This window comes from Numida meleagris, chromosome 2 (genome assembly GCF_002078875.1).
Source record: "Numida meleagris isolate 19003 breed g44 Domestic line chromosome 2, NumMel1.0, whole genome shotgun sequence".
Classification (NCBI taxonomy): Eukaryota; Metazoa; Chordata; class Aves; order Galliformes; family Numididae; genus Numida; species Numida meleagris.
In genome coordinates, this window is record NC_034410.1 from 65,206,486 (window position 1) to 65,228,582 (window position 22,097).

Here is a 22,097-nt window from a genome sequence, read left to right on the forward strand (position 1 = left end):
TGGAGATGATGCTGTTATCAAAGGAGGTCCCAGACAGCAGCTTTCCAGAAGACCTATGTATGAAAGAACTACTACTTTCTCCCCAGGCTAAGAGCAACAGAGGAAGTAGTACCATAGCCAGGCTCCCTTTTCCCATGCCAAAGACATCCAGTTCTGTTATCATCCCCAAAATAGATTCTGGTCTCTGAGCTTCCTTACTCAAGGGAAAGGAGGGCTGCCACTTGGGTTGAGTTGAGCAATGGAGATGCTCTGCCATAATTAATATGCTTAAGAGCTCTCACTACGGCATCCATTTTGGTCTCTCATCACCTTCAAAGTTTCTTGTTTAAGTGTCTTTTTGGATGGGGAGCAGGACACGAGGCACTGTTTTCATTTTCAGATCCTTGAAAAAAAAAAAAAAAGGTCTTCCCAGCAGTAATACACTAAGTGGAAAGGGCCTACTAGAAACAGGGCTTATTTGGTTCAAATACTTATAAACAGATTCAATGTCAACATCTTTGGGTAAGCATTAGTTGATATTAAAGTTTTCCAATCTAAAAGTCTCCTCAGCAAGCTGTAGCTGAAGGACTTACTTCAAGGAACACATTTTTCTTCCTGTTTTTCTTACTTTTGGGGGGATTAAGAGATTCAGTGTCTGTGAAGATCACCTACATCCTGCAATGTGTAATCACTTCATGGGAAGAACACAGGGCAGAAAGCAATTCAGTTCGTTCACACCAATCACTATGGCTTCTTTGCTTCCTCCAGTACTGCCTGGAAACTCATTGTTTCAAACCAGTTGCCATGGAGCAGCCTTTCCTGAGATTTCAAATCCAATTCTTCCTCCTTTCAATTCATATGGCTACATTCCTTAGTTAAAGGAAAATGAGATAAGAAGTGGGGTGAAATATTTAAGGTCTGCTTTCTTTTTCCCTTTTCCAATCCTTAAATGCTTGTAGATGTATCTGTGATACATGTTATCTTCTCAAATCACTTTTCATATTCTATCCTGTCCTTATTATATACGGACTCCTTTTTGATCTCTTTTGCCTGCTATTACATTTTAAGTCATAAATTTGTAAGTCATGGGACAGTTCATATGTTGTCCTTGTTGGAAACATAGGATTGAGTATTCTTCAAGAAGATATTTTAAGTAGCAATGTACAGTAAGTAGAAACTATTCACAGAAAACACACTGTCGTATAAAAATATATTTTTAAAAGACAAAGAATTAAGTGAAATCTAAAAGCTGCATTATGCGTTACAGGTCAATAAACTTAGGCTCTGCTTCATTATGGTGGGAAGCACTTCAAAAGATAAAATTTGCTGACAGCATGGAAATATTTAGAGGTAACACCTTAAGCATAAAGCTTTCTTTAAGGCTGTTTCAGTCTGCACAACTTTAAAAATACACATAATGTAAAGAACTACATGTTCATTCAAACATTCAGTCCTCTAAACTTCTGCTGAACTGGAACCAAACAACACTACTACTTCTCAGTAAATGAGGAGTTTGTGTCTCCTTACAGTAAAATACTCAAAAGATTGCACTAAAATGTAATCACTTCAGATTTCCAGATCTTCATCAGTAGCAAAGAACACAAGTCACTGCCAGCAAGTTTCCAGCAACTTTCCAAGAGTAATTCCTTTCCTTCAGGAAAAATAGGTATTCATTTCCATGGATGCATACTTTAAAGGTCCAAGCATTCATTCTTCCTGTCATAAGCAAGAACTGATTACATTGTACTTATAACATCATATAGGCTGTCCCCAAACCCTCACCTCCTTCAGGCACTAAGAAGTTCATGAGAAAAAAGAAATGGAGTGCAGAACATCACAATTGACAGTGCAGCTCACAGTATTTTACCCCTCTTAGAAGAATAATGCAATAAATGAAAGGCTGCTGTGCAACCTGAATTCATCTTCTTGATACAAACAAGTTTTTCTGGAAACATACCATACAACATATGACCCCTCTTACTATACAGCATTTTGTCCTATGCAAGTAGGACTGATTACATGAAGGGTGGTCACAAGAACTAAATAGAAGAGAAAAGCAATTAATCCAAAAACATATTTAAACAAGAGATTTCATACTGTTGGTCATGTAAAAGCCTATTTAATCACATCAGGAATGTATTGATAAAAAACCTTAAGATAACTGCCTTAAAAAAACCCACAGCATTTGAGTGCTCTGAAATCTCAGTGCTTTCAATAAATACGTTTCTCATAAGTACGTTTGGAGGGCCAGCCAATTTGTAATTGCTATGACTTAAGAACTACGCCAGTATTGATGAATAATAGTAGGTGTCTTCCTATGCCCTTCACTTCCCCTTCTGGTGACACATAAGAATATCTATGCTTTTTCACACTTTGATCATAGAAAATTTGATCATAGAAAAATCATTGATTTTCTGAGAGACAGCAGCCAACAGAAAAAGAAAGCTTAGCTATTAAGTCTTGGGTTTGTTTTTTCTTTTTAAATAATTAATCCTAAATCAAGTAACAGCTTAATTAACTAACAGTTATTTTTTAAGTCAGAGGAAACTGAGATTCCCTTCCTGCTCCCAAGAACCTTACCCCACACTACACAAGGAGACTATATATAAAAATAAGGTCTTACTTCCTTCAATGTGAGCCTGTGAGTTCTTATAGAGATGTTCAATCCGGCCTGTGTTAAAAGAACTAGATCGACGAACAATTCCATGCACCTGGAGATTAAACATGAAAAAATACAAAAGGAAGTCGTAAGCATAAGAGGTAAATGATTTAAATTTCAAAATATTGTCAATATTAATGCTTTTGTAATGCTTTAAGACATGAAGGAGAAACACTCTCTCAGATACATGCGCCTAATCCCATCAGTGTCTCCATTCATAAAAGCATACAATTATCAAAATTCTAACACAATACTTTGTGATGTGCTTTGATGTTATCATTTTAGTAGCCTCGAGTGTTTTCACCTTCTCTCTTGTTGACAACCCTGGCAGCCCAGGTATTGCACGTAGTGCAGAAAATACTAAATTGACCCAGAGCATCATATCTCCTAGTGAGTGAAACTCACTGATGTTAGTGGAGTTGGAGAAGCAGTAAGTGGATCTCAAGATAATCACTGCTACTTCATTACAGAGAAGCTTTTCCAGAGCCAAAGGCGATGGGCATGGAAAAAGCAGTAGCAAGAGTCGGCACCAGGGAAAGGAAAGAGAGGTGGGCAGAAGAACAGCAGTAGCAAGGCCCAAAGATGCTTCAGAAGACAGCTGTTATTCACTTTCTGGTGTCTTGGAAGAACAGACTGAACAGTCATTCCTATTTTTTGTACCTTGTGAGTCAGTGTTCTCAGATGGGTTACAAGACACACAGGCAAGTCTAAGACTGAAGCACAGGTTGGGAATTTCCTTTAACCAGCCACGATAAATAAGTTGGTGAAAAAGCAGCAGCTCTGACTAATGTTAAAAGAAAGGCCTGTTTGTGTCTAATACATTAGAGAAATTGTTCTAACACAGATTCTGTTTCCTCCTTATGTAAGATAGCCCTATGCATGCTGCCAAAATTTGTGTTAGCCTAGGTTACCAGCTGTAGGAACTGTGCACAAGTGAAATCAAACTCCAGCATCTAACTGTCCTCCCTTTCTCACTGTACTTGATTTCTGAAAAGTGATTACTTACAATTTGATGCTTCCAACACCTCATTAAGTTGGGCCACCACTTCACTCTCATTCACACTGACTTAATTTGTGAGAATACACCAGCAGGGAAAGGTGGTAGGTTTTCATTTTGTTGCTGTTCCTTTTGTGCTGTAGCACAAGCTACAGTTATTTACACAGCAAACTTTTTATTTTTCACAGAAGACGCATTTTATTCCATCTTGTGTCTGAAACTTAATACAACCTCAGAATGAGACCAGCTCTATGAACGATATTTTGGTGATGAAGTCTGTAATTATTACTGAAGGGCTTCATCCATACAACTTGCACAAATCTATAGTATCAACTTCCTTGCATAAAATCTCTATCACCCAGCTACACAATAGGCTTATAATATACCTTGTTCTAGCATTCAAATGTTGAACTTTCCATAACTAAGCAAATTACCTACATTTTGAAGTGGGGAAATTGAATACATCCACAAAAAGAAAAATTGTTTCCTAAGCAATGAATGTGTAAATGCAAGTTTTACGGAATGTAGTTAAAATCCCCTGCAAAGTAAATTTAGTATTATTTATTATTATTTAGTAAATTTAAATAAAGTAAATAATGTGTGAATAGTTTCTAGGAGCATATAGTTTCTAGAAAAATGCTTTCAAAAATGGCAGCTCCATAATAATATCATTACTTCTGCAAAAGACACTGGTAATATTTTGGTTACTTAAATGAACATCTGTTCTGATGAACAAAATAAGAGTTTAGAATAATTTGACACTTTAAAACTGCAAAGGAAACTAACTGAAGCATTCCACAATTGTCCTAGCAAAATGAGACATTTTGGCTTGAAGTCCTGATGAGAGACTTCTGATCTCTCAATTATCGGACTTAAATCATCTTGAAATTGAAGTCCACACAAAAAAAATTGAGCAATAAGTCAAACCTTGTCAGCTAAAAGCTTGATGAGAGACCACGCTTGCAAGAGTTTTGTGTCATCTGAACGACAGTGATATCAACGTTTGACCAAGGAGATATGTTAAATGCAATCACCACAAGACTTCAAAATATTTCCGAAAACAAACAAAGCCAGAGAACTTCATGTATCCAGCAATAATAAGAAAACCCAGAACCCCAGGGTTTTTTGGTGGTGTTTTGTTTTCTTTTTAAATAAAGCCTTTCACTCCTTTTTCTGGTACGCACACACAAAAGAAAGTAAGCCTGCCAAATGCTTAACCCATGATAGCAATATTACTGTGAAAAATGATGAAAGATGCCTTTGTGCTCATGGGACAGGTGAAACGCAAACTTTGTGACAAGCTAAAACGCGTGCTAACTGGTTAATCTAGTTAAGAATGAAAGATCAGTGTTTTTCCTCAATAGGGCTTGATCTTCAGGTAGATTGCAATTAAAAGAAAATAACAGTAAAACAAACGACCTTGTTATCACTTTTACACTAGTGTTCAGTTATTCAGGAACAGAGGTCCCTAGCTAGGAACACAGTAAATAATTCCAAATAGAGGTAGACTTGAGGAATAGTAAGGAAAAGCCCTGCGCAATCTTTCTGCAATGGAAAGGGCCTGTGCATTTCCACATGGAGTCCATAATATTTAATTTTAGCTGCACCTAGCACTTCAATTTCCTTGTGGACTAGGAAAACACATGCTTTTACCTGTGAGAAAACAGAAGCAGCCACAATAACTCTCTTTCCCCAAGTGGAATAGAGAAATAGTAAAATTCATCAGTTTACAACACTGAAAAACCACACCAGTAAGTATATCAGTCAACAAAGCAGTAGAAAGAGTGCAGTGAGGAAAAAAAGACTAACCATGTGCAAAAGCATGCAAAGTGCAAATCTGCTGAGAAGAGACTTCTTACCAAGCTATAAAACAATGTTATAACAGAAGTAGTAAGCCAATATTATAGAATAAGTGTTAACATTTACTGAGCCAGGAAATGCACTGTGGAAAGATTTAACCATCCATTTCCTTCCACTATCATACCTTCTGGAAGCATCTCTCAAGACTGATATGGTGAACCATCAGATAATTCCACAATAATGTGATTGTTATATTGGTGGTCCACAGAAAAATGGTAATTTTGCCAGTCAAAGTTACGCAGCAGAAAGAGATCTGACTTCACTTATTTTAAGAAAGGGATAAATAAAATCATATAATAAGTAAAAGTATGATTAATACAAGAGAAGACAGCGGAAAGTAGCACTACTGAAAGTCTGAGGTGTTCTTTTTTGTTGTTGGTTAAAAACAAAGAAAGGAAAATACAAGGTTTTCATTGAAGTACAACTGCTGAAGAGGGCCATTAGTGTCAAGAGGGAGAAAAAAAAACAGGAGATCCTCATTCCTTTCTGTGGTACACATAAATTATTCCCTAATTCCTTACAGTTTTGGCTTGCACAGGTTGCTGCTTATCTGAGCTGGCGGGAAACACGCAAAGCAGCTATACCCCAAGGAGAAGAGGGAATCCACCAGTGGACATTAGATGATAAATAGTACAATAAGCTGGCATGATTACAGGCCATGTTGCACATTCCTCTCTGGAGTTTTGATTTGTTATCTAGGGTTGAGTGGAAAACATACACAGAGAAAGACAGAAGCAAAGGAAGCTAGAGCTGCTGCATCCAAGTGATTCCATCAGCCTGCAGTTAGTCACTGAGTCACTCACCTCATAGCCTTTTTCCAGCAGGAACTCAGCCAAGTACGATCCATCCTGGGAAGAGTAAGATATAGGAAAATGTTAGAAACACAGTGAATGGGCCTGGGAGACTTGGACTGGTTACGGTCCCAAAAAAGGAAGAAAAAAATTTGCAATGAGTTGACTGGGTAGCAAGCATATACTTTGACTTCTCCAGATTTATGCACTGACCTAGAATACTATGGATGCTTTTTGGTTAATTTTAGACTAAGACAGTATATTTTAAGATAACTTGCTTACAAAGGCTGGTTCAGAACTCCTGTCTCTATAATGGAACTTGGGAAGAGATTCAAAAGCGTCTGGGGACATCTTTCCAAAATATCTTAACCACAGTTATTGAATTTGAACTATTTTGGAGATAGGGAAGGAAAAACATTTCTAAAAAAATGGTGCAAGCTTAGCACAGTAACAGGACCAAATAGCTTCTGCAGCACCATGTCTCACTTGCATCTCTGTTGCACTCACTCCTTCCACAAGCAATCTAAAGGCAGTAGAAATTCTGCCTGTTGATAGAGTTTTTCAAAAACATCCCTAGCACATCCTATATTTATACTACGGAATACAGGCCACTTTTACAGTTTGTGTATCATTGAGGGTTGAGAGGGTTCCCCTCCTCCTACTTTTAAATCCTTGTCAAGCTCAAAGTATTAAACTACCAAAAAGCAAATACTTCAGAACACACGCTAGTGTGCGTTTTCTTGAAATAAAATGATTTTCCTAACATCGCTATTGCCAGGATTATCAAATACAGTAAGTCATTATCCTTATAAATTTGTACATAACATTGCAAGTCCAACAAAGCACACCCATCTGGAATCAGTGCTAACCAATACAGCAAATAATAATGTAAGAGCATTCCAGCGTCAATTGACTTGCTTCAGGAATACCACAAAAACATGGAACAGCACCTTGGCTCAAATGCTTAAACTGCATTACGTGCATTTGCCTTGACATGATCCTGACGAGAGACACTGAAGTACAAAACTGAACACGTATCTCTTCGGTCCTCTGTTTTAAGCCATGTTTCCAGAGAACCTCCTTTCTCACCTCAGATTAAACTAACTTTTCACATCTCAAGGCAGCCTAAAGAGAATAACACAGTGAAATAAGAAATTTGAGATGCATCAGGAGGCCCTAAAGCAGCATGGTGGCCAGTGAAGAGTGCTAACAAGATTGATGGCAAAATCATACCTAAATTTAGTCACAGGGGTAGGGTACTACCATGTCTTGAAATTTCCAGTATTAAAAAAATAACATCTTTATGGTGCAAATGTTTCATCTTCTTCATCTTCATAGTCTAGAAGATCTTGGAATCATGACTCAGCTTACACATATTTTGCCTACTACACGTACAATATGCATGTTCTTACCACTTTTCAGTGCCCATAATCAGAACAGACTATGAAACATGACAAGCCATGTTTGCTATGGAATCACGGGAATAGTACGTGCTTCTGTACATCGCATAGAACAAGATCCCACTGAAGGGAGAAACTAAATATATGCAATGGAAACACTGGAGAAATATGGGAGTAGGGGCAGAAATCTTTAATATAGCTGTCTTTCTCAATAGTAATTCCCTTAGGATTTAGCAGAGGTGGATCAGAAAACTCCACAAAACCCCTTGGTTACACATCCAAGTAAATAAAATACATGAAAAGGAGGTAAAAGTGGGAAACCCTGAGTGGAAAGGAGATGAAAAAAGACAGGCTGTAACTACTTAGAAAGTTGACGTGAAACAGACTCGACTAGGATTGAACCCTGTCAATAAGGTCCTGTTCTTCTCACCCAGGCTGTTGCTCAAACTTTCCAAACACACTGGAACATTTTGAACTAGCAGTGGCATTCGCTTCCTCTCTGCTTCCTTTCCAGGTCTATCAAGTGATAGGGCAGGGCTTCACAATGAGTGGGAAACAGGCAGCAAGTGTGAAAGCTACTGGTTTCTGGCTCTAGGACAGCACAGCTGATTCACTGCCAGCTAAGGGCACACACTACAGATCCAAGTTGTCCTGCGCTATGATACAGTATCACATCTTTCATGTTTACCTTCCTTTTCTTTTCAGTATAGCAGTTGTCAGTGAAAATGGCAATCAGAATGGCAGCTGAAGTGTTTAAGAGTTTGCACCCTGTAAGGACAGCACAGTTTTAATCTTTTCTTAGTAGTATCAACAAAGAAAATTAAGCAACCTCGATGAAGTGGTTTAAATCAATATTACAAATATACATTAAATTATTGAAGCTACTGATTTCCACTTAAAACAAACAGAGCTTTCAGGGTTCAGAAATCACTAAACCAGGAAAGCAACATTAAAAGGAACTAGGTATTTAGCAAGAAAGCTCAATCTTCGTTAGGGTTAGCGCTTTCTCCTTTGAGTCACACGCTGCCAATCACATCCATTTCTATTACTCTTCTGTTGTAATAGTTTTCACTCTTCTGAGTAGGAATGGGCCAGCATGAAGTGCATGACTTGGTTTGATCCACAAAGTTTGCAGGTTGGCACGTGCATAGGCAGAGTCTTCCCATTAGTAAGCGATGCATACACTCATCTTGATGTTATTTCCATGAGTGCTTTACCTTAAAACTACTGGTCCAAATCATGTTTTCCTTAATACTGAAAAACGTAAATACTCAGAAAAGTTTACCCTCCTATCTCTGCATAGTGAATGATGTCACTTCATGAGTTTCCATCTCACAGCGCAGCCATTTAATTACTGGAAGCTTTTGCACTATTATACGAGCTATGCAAAACAGCGTACCCTCATCAATCACTCTCAGTACCAGCTTAGGTGGTTGTAATCAAATGCAATCAACAAGTAGCAAAGCCAGACCCCAATCTGATCACTGAGATAGCTCTAGGCAATCTACTCCCCAAACTCAACAGCAAGAACAAGTGGAGAAGTCATACACTAAGCAAATTAGAGTGCCTGGTTACTTTGCTACCTCCACTGTGCAATATACTGTTTTACTTTAGAAGCATTCTCACATTTCAGAGCTTACATTTGCTAATGCAAAGTACCCAACTATTACTGCTGATTTTAGATCAATAAAACCTCATAAGACTGAAGTACATCCCTTTCTGGCTAAACCACCCATTTCAAAGAAAGAAAATAGGGCATGAACTGCTGTTAAGCAGGATCATTATGAGAACTGACTCCACGCAGATATTCCAAACCACCTTGAACAGTCAACACCTTTTAACAACACTACCTCAGTTAAAATCAACACACTGACATATCATACTTGAAGAATCACTTCACCATCTTCAGCCATAGTAGTATGAAAGCATATGCAAAGAATGATACTTAGTTGTCTTCCAATACACAGCAGTAAACTTCCAACTGCAGCTGTCTTACACATCTGTAAAATTCCCAGAAAAAGAAAATAGTCATATAAACTACAGAGAGAGAACCGTAGGATGCAGTATTTTATTCTTAATGCAGTAGTTAAAGTCAAGAATTTCAATAAAATTTGACGTGCTGTCAAAGAAAACCCTTTCCAACAGAGCAAAGAAATTGAGACATGAAAGAGTTAGAGTCCTGCCACAAACATCTAGAATAAAACGTATCACATTTAACTTGACCTATGAGCAAAGAACAGGATCATTTATTTATACAGAAAAGAAAACTGGAAATCAGTGGCATTAAATACCCTGTTTGACAATCCAAGTCTCCTTTAAATTGAGCTGTTCTGTTCTGAGAATTTCCATTTGCACCAATAGGCTAATTTCAGATTTATATTAGCACATTTAAGGTAAGGCTATAGGAGCAACCCCAAATGAAAGACATCAACCCCCTCTTCCTTTGAGATGACCAGTTCTGATATCCTCCCACATTGTTCCTGGATTCCAGAATGAAATTACACATCCAGCCTGAACACTAGTAGTCTAGGGAAGAGGAATCCTCCTTCCCTACAGCTCCTTTCTGCTAAAGAAAGAGGAAAGGAAGAAAGTACCAGATGGAAAAACAAACAGGAGAAGAGAGACCAGGAGTAAACTGAATAGATTTCTTATTACAATTCCTCAAATTCTGTGGGAAAGTACATTAATTTTTTTTTTCAGAAGGAAAGGAAACAATCAAAAACCTGACAAAAACTATACAAGCGTATTATAACCATAATACAGAGAAGAGAAGTCTCTCAGAAGAGCATAGGAGAGAAGTATAAACAGTTCAGAAACATCTCCAGAGCAGTGTGGTCAAGGTGATATCTCCCACAAACTTGCAATTTTAAGACAAAGTCATGCAAAACATTCAAATTGCTGCAAGATCCTTAAAGAAACCATCCACCAACAGTCCAGCTCTCTACTTGTCTGGCACACAGATCCTGATACCAACCAGAACTCCCAAGAAGCACAGCCATGCAAAAAACTTCACCTCACAGAAGAGAGAGACCACTGTGCCTTGCTCTTGTGCCTGCCCACCTGCAAATACATTACCAATAATGCCTGAGAACATTATACACAACTGCAGTCAGATGCAGTACTTGAGGAAGGTTTAGATTTTCTGAGGGAGATATTTTCAAGGTGGATATGTAGGATGAATATCTGTCCTTTTGCTATATGCTAATAGTTCTGCTCTGTACTTTTATGCAGTTCCTACACATGATGGATACAGTTTTTAGACTTAATTATTCCTTTGGAAAAAAGTACCATAGTTTTCCCCATAAACAAGAGACTAAGGCTGGTCATATTTATAAAATTTGAAATTGAGAAAAACTAATCCCATAGCCACAGAAATAACAGTACAAAGATGAGTTTATTCCATCTATACTCCGAAATGCCGTAAGTTATCAATGTCATTCATAACATCCTTAAACTATTTGAACTACAAGCAGTAGCTGTGTTTTAAAGTCAATTTGGTTAGGTTCAATTAGTTTGTTTGGGGGAAGAAGCAGGGAGAGAAGAGGTGCATGTTCATCCACAAGGTATATTTTTAATTTCTTCAATAAAGAGATTTGTAACACCACCACCACCGCCGCACCATCACAATTTTCCTTTATCCTGGTTTAAAGCGATAATATGTACTTCTGCTGAAATGTGCAGAACTGGTTCCACTCGTATCCCTTCACAATAAATAGTTGCCTCATCAAACTTTAAAACCTCTGCATAACTACAGGCTATTTCAGTGACTTAAGTTGGACTGTGGTGGCAGTTTCTTTGGAGCAGGAAGCATACACCATTTCTAAATGATTTTAATAACAATCCATAATAACAACTACTCTTTTATAGCATGACAGTCATCTTCCAAAAAAAGAAATCTGAAAGAGTAGTACCATGTGCTGTTATTTCTGCTGAAAAATGCATACTTCTAATCATTTTCAAAGATTTACGGAGGAAACAGGTATTTTGTGTAGCTACTATAAACAGAACACTGCTGCACTTTGTCTCAAGTCTTCAAGGCACTATTTGAGGCAAAACATTAAAGTGTGCCTAAAGAAAAGCTCCATACTGAAAAAAAGGAAGAATTATGAACTCTGAAGTTCTTAACTGATTTATTAAAGCTGCCAACCTACAAATGCAGTAGTTATTTTGCTATTCAGATTTGTATTCTGGCCAAAGTAAGAATAGGAAAACAAGTGTCCTTTTGTTCTTGTAGTCCAAAGGAAAAGTCAAAAGGTAATAAACGTTAAATTTTTGTTTTAAAACATTCCTCACAATTGAAGTTCTTTTCGTGGTGCATTAAACGTACTACAAAAATAAGCTTAAGTATGAGAAAAAGTTATCATTAGCAACACCAGAAGTGTTCTAATTACATTACTCTGTTCTTCTTCACTTAAGAGTCATTAAAAAGAAAAGCAAGTAGCTTGGAAAAGTGAATCATCATGTTATTTCCACATCTGAGCTCCTGACTTCACACAACTGTTCCACTGGTAAACTATTTAGTTATATTAAGGACTATAACTGCAGTTACATACAACAGCAGAAGGTTTTCCTTTCTTCCTTCCTCCCTCCACAGCTATCATTATACAAAACAATGCAACTCACATCATCAGCATTTATAGGTATTCTACCATGAATAGGAACATAGACATTGCCTGAAAGAAATACTGCTCTGTTCTAAAGCCAGCATGAACAGAGTAAGTTTGTGTAATTACAAATGTCCTTCACCGTTCGGAGAGGAAGCTGGTTATGAGTTCCGGCTTAAATTAAGCCAACAATAGAAAGGCATGAAAGTGCAATATCACTTCTTTAAATGTTGATACTTTCAATAAAATCAGATTATGCTCTACAACATCAAATAGCTTGCAGCTGGCATACAAAAATTAGTGTAAAATGAATTACACCAAACCGATTACACAACATTTTTTTGTGATTGCAAGAACCTGTGACATCTAATGTCTTATTTCCAAATACTCTCACCACAGATTTCCCAGTGAAGACAGCTGGGTGCTTGACAGCTTTATTTAAAAAAAAAATTAATGCCCCTAAAACTCTCAATCATCCTGGTACTCAAAAATAACTACTAGTTTTCAAATACATCCAAAGAATTTTTTTTTTTTATAGAAGAAAAGTATCAGTAAAAAGCCTTTCAAATAAGCTTTTCTTGAGCACATGTAATAAGCTATATTGCATTACATCTTTCTTCAGATATGAATATGTGCAGTATACTAATAAATTAAACCAGTTATGAGCTCTAAATTTGAGAGAAATCTAGCTACATTTTTCTCTCTCACTAGCAAAACCCCAGGGAGCAGAAGAATGTGTCAAATAGCTCTATAAACATGGAAACGCAAATCATATGGACAACAATCCACAAGAAAATAAAAACCTCTACTTTGAGTTTGCAATGGGGAAACCTGCAACAGCTTTAACAGCCACAAGATGATTATTTTGTCCATTCTTATTTCCTCCCGCTTTCAAATAACTGTGGGTATCAGATGGTCTTTCACCCTTCCATAACAGTAGCAGCATTTCCAAGTAGCAGGAGACATGAGCTTTCTGGCCATGCCCATCCTGTAGCACTCAGACTAATCCATCAGCCCATTACATGACTAACTGCTGCAGCTGACTCAGGGAAGCCTCCCCCTCTGCAACAAATGCTAACTGTAAACCAAAACCTAACGCTACTCAGTGGAAACGCAAACAAGCAGACCTGTTCTCCCTGTGCAGAGCAAACAAAACAATAAGCCCAGAACTAAGTTGGGCATGTTCTCAGAAGAACAACTTTGACCTCTCATTTCAGAATGAAAGTCAAGATTTGTTGCTGTAACAAAAAGAGTAAGCTGTAAAGCCTTGAAAGTTTTGGAAGAAATACGATGCCTGTTATGTTCAAAGCAAATGAGTAGTTTTGTTAAGTGACACAAGGAGGACTAGATTAAATCTTTAGTCATGACCTTAATATGCCATCTTTAACAACCTTGAAATGAATACCAACACAAAAGCAGCTAACATTGCTATTATTACAACTGGAGAGGCCACCTGAACCTATGTGCATAGCTCAACACACAATACCAAAACAATCCCAACTTATTTCTAGACAGGACTGCTTACTTTTCCCTGCAGCCCAATACAGAGCTTTCACCATTGTATCATCTGTTGTAGTAGGCATGTCACGGAGCTCAGGTTGTAACGTGGAAGGCCCTTCCCCATATGCTTGCTACTGGTTCACCTACTTTACTTGAACCCGTGTTGTAACCCGTGTTGTTCTTTGTTTTCATAACAAGGGGCATATATGGCCTTTCGGAAGTGACAGGTCAGAAGCGGGAGATTCAATATGATTGGCCAGGAGCCTGCATGAGCATCTGCAACAGTCTAGTAAAAAGATAAGAAATACTATATAGTTCTGTAGCTTTTACCAATAAACACCATTTTGCTGCTCATCATATTGATGTTATGTGCAGTTGCTGGCCAGGGACCAGGTTTAGGTTCTCTACGTGCAAGAATAATACAAAAAGGGTTACCAGAGATCGGTAACAATCATCATCCTCCTGTGCTGACAATCCAGTAGGCCAACAGCACTTGACTTAATGTAAAGACTTTTTTCTTTTTATTCCCTACACAATTATTTTTTCAGAAAAACAAAATAAACATCACACTTGTATCTTGTTTGCATGAGATCAAAACTTAATGAGGCATAGATGAACGTACATGGAGGAAAATGTTTCATATTCACTCCTCCGTACTCAACAGCTTTAAGTATGAACATAGCAATTAAACCTCAAAGATGATTTACTTAAATAAACACTAAGAAAAGGAAAGCATGTTCCAATCATAATTGAGAAGCAACGCACATTAAGCTAACTTCAACTATTTTCAGTGTTTGCACAGTCAGAAATTTGGAAATGCCATCTGGAATGTTCAACTGGTATTTCCAAGCTTTAACAGTTCTCAGTCTTGCAATATTTGCTCAGATTGAGTGAAAGCACTGATCTTGCTTAGCATACCAAACAAATAAAGTCAGGGATGGTACCAGCACAGCAATAATGTACTCTGAAAGTCAGAAAGGAGCAACCACTCTGTTTCCTGGACATTTCAAGTCCTGGGACAAAACGCCTTACATTACAGTTGATTATCCATTCTCCAGCACTGCTTCTTCCAATCACCATGACGGAAGCTCAGTTCTTAATGGGCTGGTATCCACTGAAGTACAGCTACATTCTCAGGGACTCTGCTTGTTTATGCAATTCCCATCTCATCATTTCAAGATTCTCACATTTTCAAATCATGAGTGATGAAGGACTTTAAAAGGTGATTCCCAACACTATGCACATCTTCATCAGCGCCCAGACAGACTTTTCTTCCTAGAACTCTGGCTGCTCAGATTTCTTGTTCTAACAAGAATGGATACAGGAAGAATTCAAAATCCTTACAACTACCATGTCAACAACTCAAAATGCCTGAACTTCTTGATACTTTCACAATAGGGATAGCATTTTAAATAACTCTCATTATAGGACTATTGTTGTCAATCTCACTCCACATAATAGAAGAGCTCTTAGAAAGTTGCTCCTTAATCTGCTCTCTACACACATTCTAGTTACCCAAAACAGAGACGTGTTAAGTACATATGTTGCCCTGAAAGTAATGCCTCCTATTAATTTCCATAGAAACTACAACAGATTCAAAGAGCACACAAACACCATTTGATTAATTTCTCGTCTACAAAACAGTATTTTTCCACTGTAGTCACCACCACTACCTATGCATTTTCACCAGCGATGAACAGGACCCTATGTGCAGCACTGGTAATTGTACAGCTCTAGTAAAAACTTGTCTTTCACATCACCATTGCTGAAATGCACCACCCACCACCTCACTGTGCTCACATCCACTGTTCGATCTCTATAAACATTCACCAAGCATCAATGAATGCCACTTCTTTCCACATGGAAGAATCCAGTGACACACCTTTGCATCATACGTGCTTCCATGTCAGACACCATTCTCTCAGACTGCCCCTCTGCTACCATCTGTCACACAACAATAAAATGTCACCGAATGTTGGTAGGAAGGTTCAACCTCTTCTGCCATACCACCAACATCTGCCTCTGACATTGTGGGCCAACATCATAAAATAAGAGGCATTACTTTTGGAGCAACCCTTGTATTTTGAGCCTTAAATTCATAGAGCTATGTTTTAGTTGAATGACATAAAAACACATAGAAATGACAGGAATCTCAAGATGACTTGCTCTTCCTGGGCCTTCCAAAAGATTGTCCTCACAAAACCTTGTGAAATTATTAGGTGAGTCGAAGGAACACAGTCTACAAATACTTGAACAGAATGCATTTAAACAGTTTTTTCAAAGACAACACAACAGAAACCCATGTATTGCCAAACATTTTTTAATATGGTCAAAAGCAGCTTCATTTTGTCAGATATTTTTGAGCAAAAGTCTAGATATGCTTCAGAAGGTTCTTTTGATCTTTTGTTTTTCATACAGTCCAGGATTTTCCCCCCCACAATATATGACCTATTGTGAATAAATGAAATACATGACTACAATAATTCTTGCTCTATTGTGCAAGTTACCACTGAACGGTACTAGTAATTTAGGCAGTGCAACCTTCCTCTCAAATCAATGACAGATGAAATTGAATACACCTAACTATACAATAAAAACAGTGATAGTGAAAGCATTTACTAAATATTGATAGGAATTGGGCATTGGAACTGATTCTTCTATTCCATAAGGTCACGTGTATTAACTTCAATCAAGTGCTCAGATACCACATGAAGCAAGCTTCCTAGTGGCAAGAAGCCAAGCAGGATAAGGATTATCTCGGTGATAGACTGCAAAGGGATGCAGTGTTTTTTCAGAGAAGGTTGGCGAAGGTCATCCTTATATTTACAGATACTGTACAATGCTTGTGTACTCAGCTTCACAGCTTCCCCTTGTCAACTTAGAAAGGGAAAAAAACCACAGTTCCATTAACTGCCAAGGATCTTGTCTAAGGGGAACTAGAAAAGGAAAGTGAGCAATCATGTTTGTTTATCCTATCTGTCAGGAACAGGATTTGGAATAGGCAACTACTACAGCATTGCCAACAAAATACCTATTCCTCCAATTCATAAAATATTGAGTCACCTACAGTCCGAGCGAGCAAATCACCCCTTGTATCAGGCTTCAAACAGTTATCAAAAATTCTAGCTAGCCTCACGAACAGCTTACTTAACACAACTAGGGCAAAGCTGTAATCAAGGTAAAGTCACTGCACAGTCTAAGTATTTCCAGGTCTGTTTTATTCCAGTGAATTATGCAATTTTGCATAGATCTCTAAAAACAGAAGAACTATTTACAGCTTTTACAAAGAAGTCTTTAAGAAGCATCAAAACAAATTACTTTAAAGAGCTTGTTACAAGTGTTTCTTCAACTTCTTTCATTTACTGCTCCACCAAAACCTGAAACTAGTTAAATTTAACTGACTTTACAAGCTGTGGAGAGACTGAGTACATAGGACACATTTTAGTCATTTTTGTCTGCGTTCACAGTAATTTCCTCTAATCTCAAGGTTTCTTAGCAGTTCATTTGAATCACTTTGTGCCCTAGAAACTACAGGAAATACTACGGAATCCTCCTTGTCTAACTTTGCAAGCTGTTCTGCTACATTTATTCCTAGTTGAGTTAACAACAGTATACCAAACACCACTGTTTCACAATATTACCAGCTTATAGTTTAGAAAAATTCTTTAGTTTAATTGCCAAGTTATGTGAGGATATACTTTAACTGAACAAACATATTTGCGTGCAGAAAGTCAAATATGAAGAAAATGGTATGTAGTTTTCATTACAAGTTTTTTTTTTTTTTGAAGAAACAATTTCTATATTCACAGGAAGGAATCTCTACTGGTTTTGTTAAGTATCAAATGTAAAGGAAACAGCAAAGTGCAAGAGGACCTCCTTTGCCGAAATGTGAGAAATTGAAAATAGCTTAACTCTACTCAATCCTCACAGAAAATGAGGATTACATGACTTCACATCAGCAGCCATTTTGGAAGAAGTTACATGATTTACCACAACTCTGAAAGAAACCTACAACAAACTACTTTGAGATAGTGGTAAAAAAAAAAATCAGTCTTTGGAATCTAAGGCATCACAGCTACCTCCCTTTTCTGCCCTCTCTCAGAGGCCAATAACACTGACTCATTCATGCATTCTTTTACTCAGAGTTGTGATTAGTACTGAAGTCATCTGTGTGATCTGCTACATATTGCTTTCTCTAAACTTAATGGGAGACGGTCAGCAAATGCTAAGCTCCCTGCTCTCCTGCTGACAATGTAGGAAAGGTAAAACTGCAACAACTCTGACAAACAAGAATCTGTCCATATAGAGAATAGTTAGTATTCCAACAACTATTACCATTCCAACAATTATTGCCACATTCCCATTTTGTTCTGCTACTTTCCATTGGAAAGTATTTCATATATGGTTTTAGAGATATATTTGTGCTTAACTTATTTCATAGTGTACTAGGATGCCAAGCTGTATTTTTCTCAGTATTCCCATGTATATGTACTGTATATTAAAGAGACCTGTAAAAAGTCACAAAATAGCATGAAATGCTTTTTACTAAGTCTCTTTAACAGTGTATTTACACAAAAACCAGTAGCTAGCCAGAGCAATAGCTTCTCATACGGTATCAGGAATCACACACAAATGTTTCACACACAGGGTCAAACACATTTCTAACTTACTCTCCATTTCATTTTCATTGATGGACACAAAAACAAGTGGAAGTATTCCTCTCTGGAACACTCCATACCCTCAACTGTTCAACTGCTCTGTACTTCATTAATGTAGAATCCCGATCATTTTATAATACTGTGTTGATTCCTCCTCCTTTCACCAAAGCCAGTGATCTGTAAGCTCTCACTTCATGTATGTTTAACTCTTCTGACAGCAGTTGTAGAGACATTCACTATGTCAAAATTCAATGGTCATAATGACCTTTTGTAGAACATGATCAGGAATGAAGGAGCAAAGGACTAGCAGTCACAGGAGAAAAATGAGCATCTTATGCACTCCATTTCACTGTGTTCTCTATTTTCTAGTATTTATGCCCTTCCAAAAATGCCTTAAGATGCTAGCAGCAAGGTTAATAACTTCTTTGTAGTACTTCATTTTGCTAATTCTTACAGTGTTAAGGAAAATATCATACAATGCAACCAGCTAAAGAAGGTTAAGATATTAAAAGGAATCCTCGTTTTCTTCCCCTTTCTAACAGATAGCATGGCTGAGTAAAACAAATTACTCTTGCTGATGCCATGCAGATAAAGTTCAAACTACACAGTCTTTTCAACAGTTTTTGTGTTATTCTGCTGGAAAGAACTAAAGCTCTCAAGATGTTGTCATAACAAGAGGTAAAGACCTAATTACACTGACCTTTCTTAGTATAAGACAGGCAAAGAGCAGTCCTACGTGCCTTGACTTTTGCCTCTGGCACCGCTTGATTTCCTCCAAGCAACGTGATTTTGGTTTTAATCAACATTTTACTTCCCCCCTCCAAGTGTAAAGTAAATGATTGTGCATGAGTTTGCTATAGTATTTAGGGTATTTTATAACCAGTGTATCCAAACAGTCCTGAAAACATAGCAGGAATGAAAAGTTATTAACAATTATACATAAGTGCACGTCTCCGAAGAAATGGGCATCAATATACTGCTAAGGGATGGATTTTTTTTTTTTTAATTGAAATTCAGGAAAAAAAGCTTCACAGGAAAATGAAATGGCTATGAAGGTAGTATACCACTCACCAGTCTCTCTGGGATGTGGCTCACTCAGACCGTTAAGCTAACTGACCCTTGACAGAGTTTTATGTGAGGACTTTTAATTAATTCACAGTTTTGATTATTTTACTGACAATAGTAATACTTTATAGATAGAGCATGAAAAGATAGACAGACCTATGGGTGACCTAGTAAAAGAGCAGTACTAAATCAACTGAAAGGCTCTGAAAGAAACCTTCAGCTTCCCTGTCAGCAATCATAGAGTACATTGTAGAACAGTTGGCAAGATGTTCAATTGCATCTCATCGCTTCTTTCTCTGGCTTTCTCTTTATAAAAAATATTTCCTCCTGATATCACCAGATGCACAATAACTAGGCTAAAAAAAATTAAGCTTGCTCTCTAATGCAATCCTCCCACATCTTTTTCCCATCTGGAGTTCAAGCCTATGCAGGAATATTGCAACATTTCTGTAGGCTTTTCATCATTATTTCTTAAAGAGAAGCTTCTCTTTAACTCTTAAAAACAATTTATACTTTGCTTGTGAGAAAATTGTCAATACACATGGATTGGAAATGTTTTATCACAATTTACTAACTAATTTATACAATTCTACTACTGCATATGCTACTGAACAGCACATTTCTAATGTTTAGAAGGAGGCCTTCAGAGAGTTTTTTTTATTATGCACAAAAATGTTACAAGTTACTAGAAAAGGAGAAAAGGAATACAGAAGTTCAAGTCAACTAGATGCTAAATTGGAATGCCTTATTCTTAGAATTTTTTTTAATTCCCCAAGCTTCAGAACATCTTTTCTGTTTTCCACAGAAAGTTGTATAATATTTTACAATGAATTATGGGGAAAAAAAATTGTGGTACAGAACTATTCCATTTCCTTCTGAATATTCCCTACAATACGTACTTTACATGAAAAAACGGCAAGAATTTACAATGCATGCTGAATGCTATTTTTCTTTAATAAACACTACCCTGAATTGCCATCAAAATTTCTAGAAACTCAGAGCCATGGAACTTCTTTACACAGATTTGATAAAAGGAGGCCTGTATAGACCAGTCACTTCCACCACTCTGGGAAACAATCCCAGGTGCTTTAATTCAGTTATGCCTCCCAAAGCTGGTGTGTGATGAAGGGTAAAAAACTCTAGAAACCTTTGGGTTTATCATATTCTAGAATCACATCCATGTTTTTTACTGATCTGTGAGTTGTAGGTGCGCAAATGTCATCTCTACTACTGCAAATTCTTTGATGAAAATAACTATAACAAACACATTTGCAATACTTACTGCAGCTAGAGTATTTTCATACTCCAGTTGCTTGAAGTAGGAGGTTTGTTCATATGTCAAAACAGTTGTTCAAAGAGTAAAACATTCCTCTCAATGAGCAAACTAAATGCAAGTATTTTAACCTTACACAAATGATAACAGTTGAAATATAAGTTTCAGTATTCCAAAACGGTGCAAATCAATGAGCTGTCTGAACCCTTTATATTCATGAAAAGCACAAACTGAGAAGAAACTAAAAGAGGGGAAAAAACATTTTTCAGATTAAATGCCAATTTTTCAAAGCTCTACAGCAATATAAGCTAGTATCAGTACATTACTTCATACTTCCCTTAAAACATTTCAGTCTAGGATAATTAAACTGTATCTACTGATTTCTTGCTGAAAGTGAATAAATTCCCTCAGACTACAGGGAAACTCTTAAGAATGCAGACCAACGACTAAGATCAAAACTTTGTCACAGCAAGTTCATATTCCAAGCAGAGCAAATTATTTCTGATAAAGGAATCTTTCCTTCATATTTCAAAGGAAAAGGCAACCCCAGCACTATTCAATCCATTAGTACCATCTTAGGCTGAATCACTTATACTGACGTAGGTGTCCACCTCCAAAATAATCTAGAATTAAAAGTCCCAACATAACTTATTGCATCTTGCAGCTGAATGGTAGAGTGCGGTCTTGGATAGTGCATCTCAAAGATTGAGTGATGGAACTGCAGATCACAGTGCAGCTTAACAGATCTGTAATAGAGGCTGCAAATATCTTCCTGCGAGGCTTTCATCGAGACATCTGAAGTGGTAAGTCAAATTTAAAACATGAATTGACTTGACAAAAGTCTATCTCACATGCCATGAAAAGTAATACGGAATTTAGAACCAGTGTCAGTTCACAGACTCCTAGAACACTTCCCAGGTAATGCACTGCATTAAGTAAAGGCAGTCCTTATTTAAAAGATGCATATAAAGGCCACCTCACACCATTCTAAAACAAGAAAAATTTGCTTCAAAATCCCACCTTAACAAGTCAGCCCATATACTGTTTCACAATTCTACCTTTATACTCAGGATTAATGTAATCAGTAAGCTACACCTTCCTTCGCCTCACATGAAAAGCATGAGGTTTTTTTTTTTTTTTAATTACTTTATTACTTCTACTTTACTTCATATGTGGTAGACCAGGGGCTGGAAAAGGCATCACTCCACCATGAGAAACAGCAGCTCTTGGCTGATGTGTCCCCAGATCAGAAACTATTTGGCTACAACTTGATGTGACACCTTCAGTTTCAGTACAACAGAACACTTTCAA

General features: G+C 37.3%; 1 protein-coding gene across 1 annotated transcript in view; it reads right to left on the reverse strand.

Moving 5' to 3' along the window:
• Nucleotides 1-22,097, reverse strand: part of GMDS (GDP-mannose 4,6-dehydratase) — a 407,121-nt gene that overhangs the window by 346,245 nt on the left and 38,779 nt on the right. The window contains exons 2-3 of the mRNA XM_021386284.1: nucleotides 6,299-6,343; nucleotides 2,603-2,690 (exon numbers count right to left, since the gene is read on the reverse strand). Of these exons, the coding sequence (XP_021241959.1) occupies nucleotides 2,603-2,690; nucleotides 6,299-6,343 (133 nt within the window). The remainder of the gene's footprint in view (nucleotides 1-2,602; nucleotides 2,691-6,298; nucleotides 6,344-22,097) is intronic.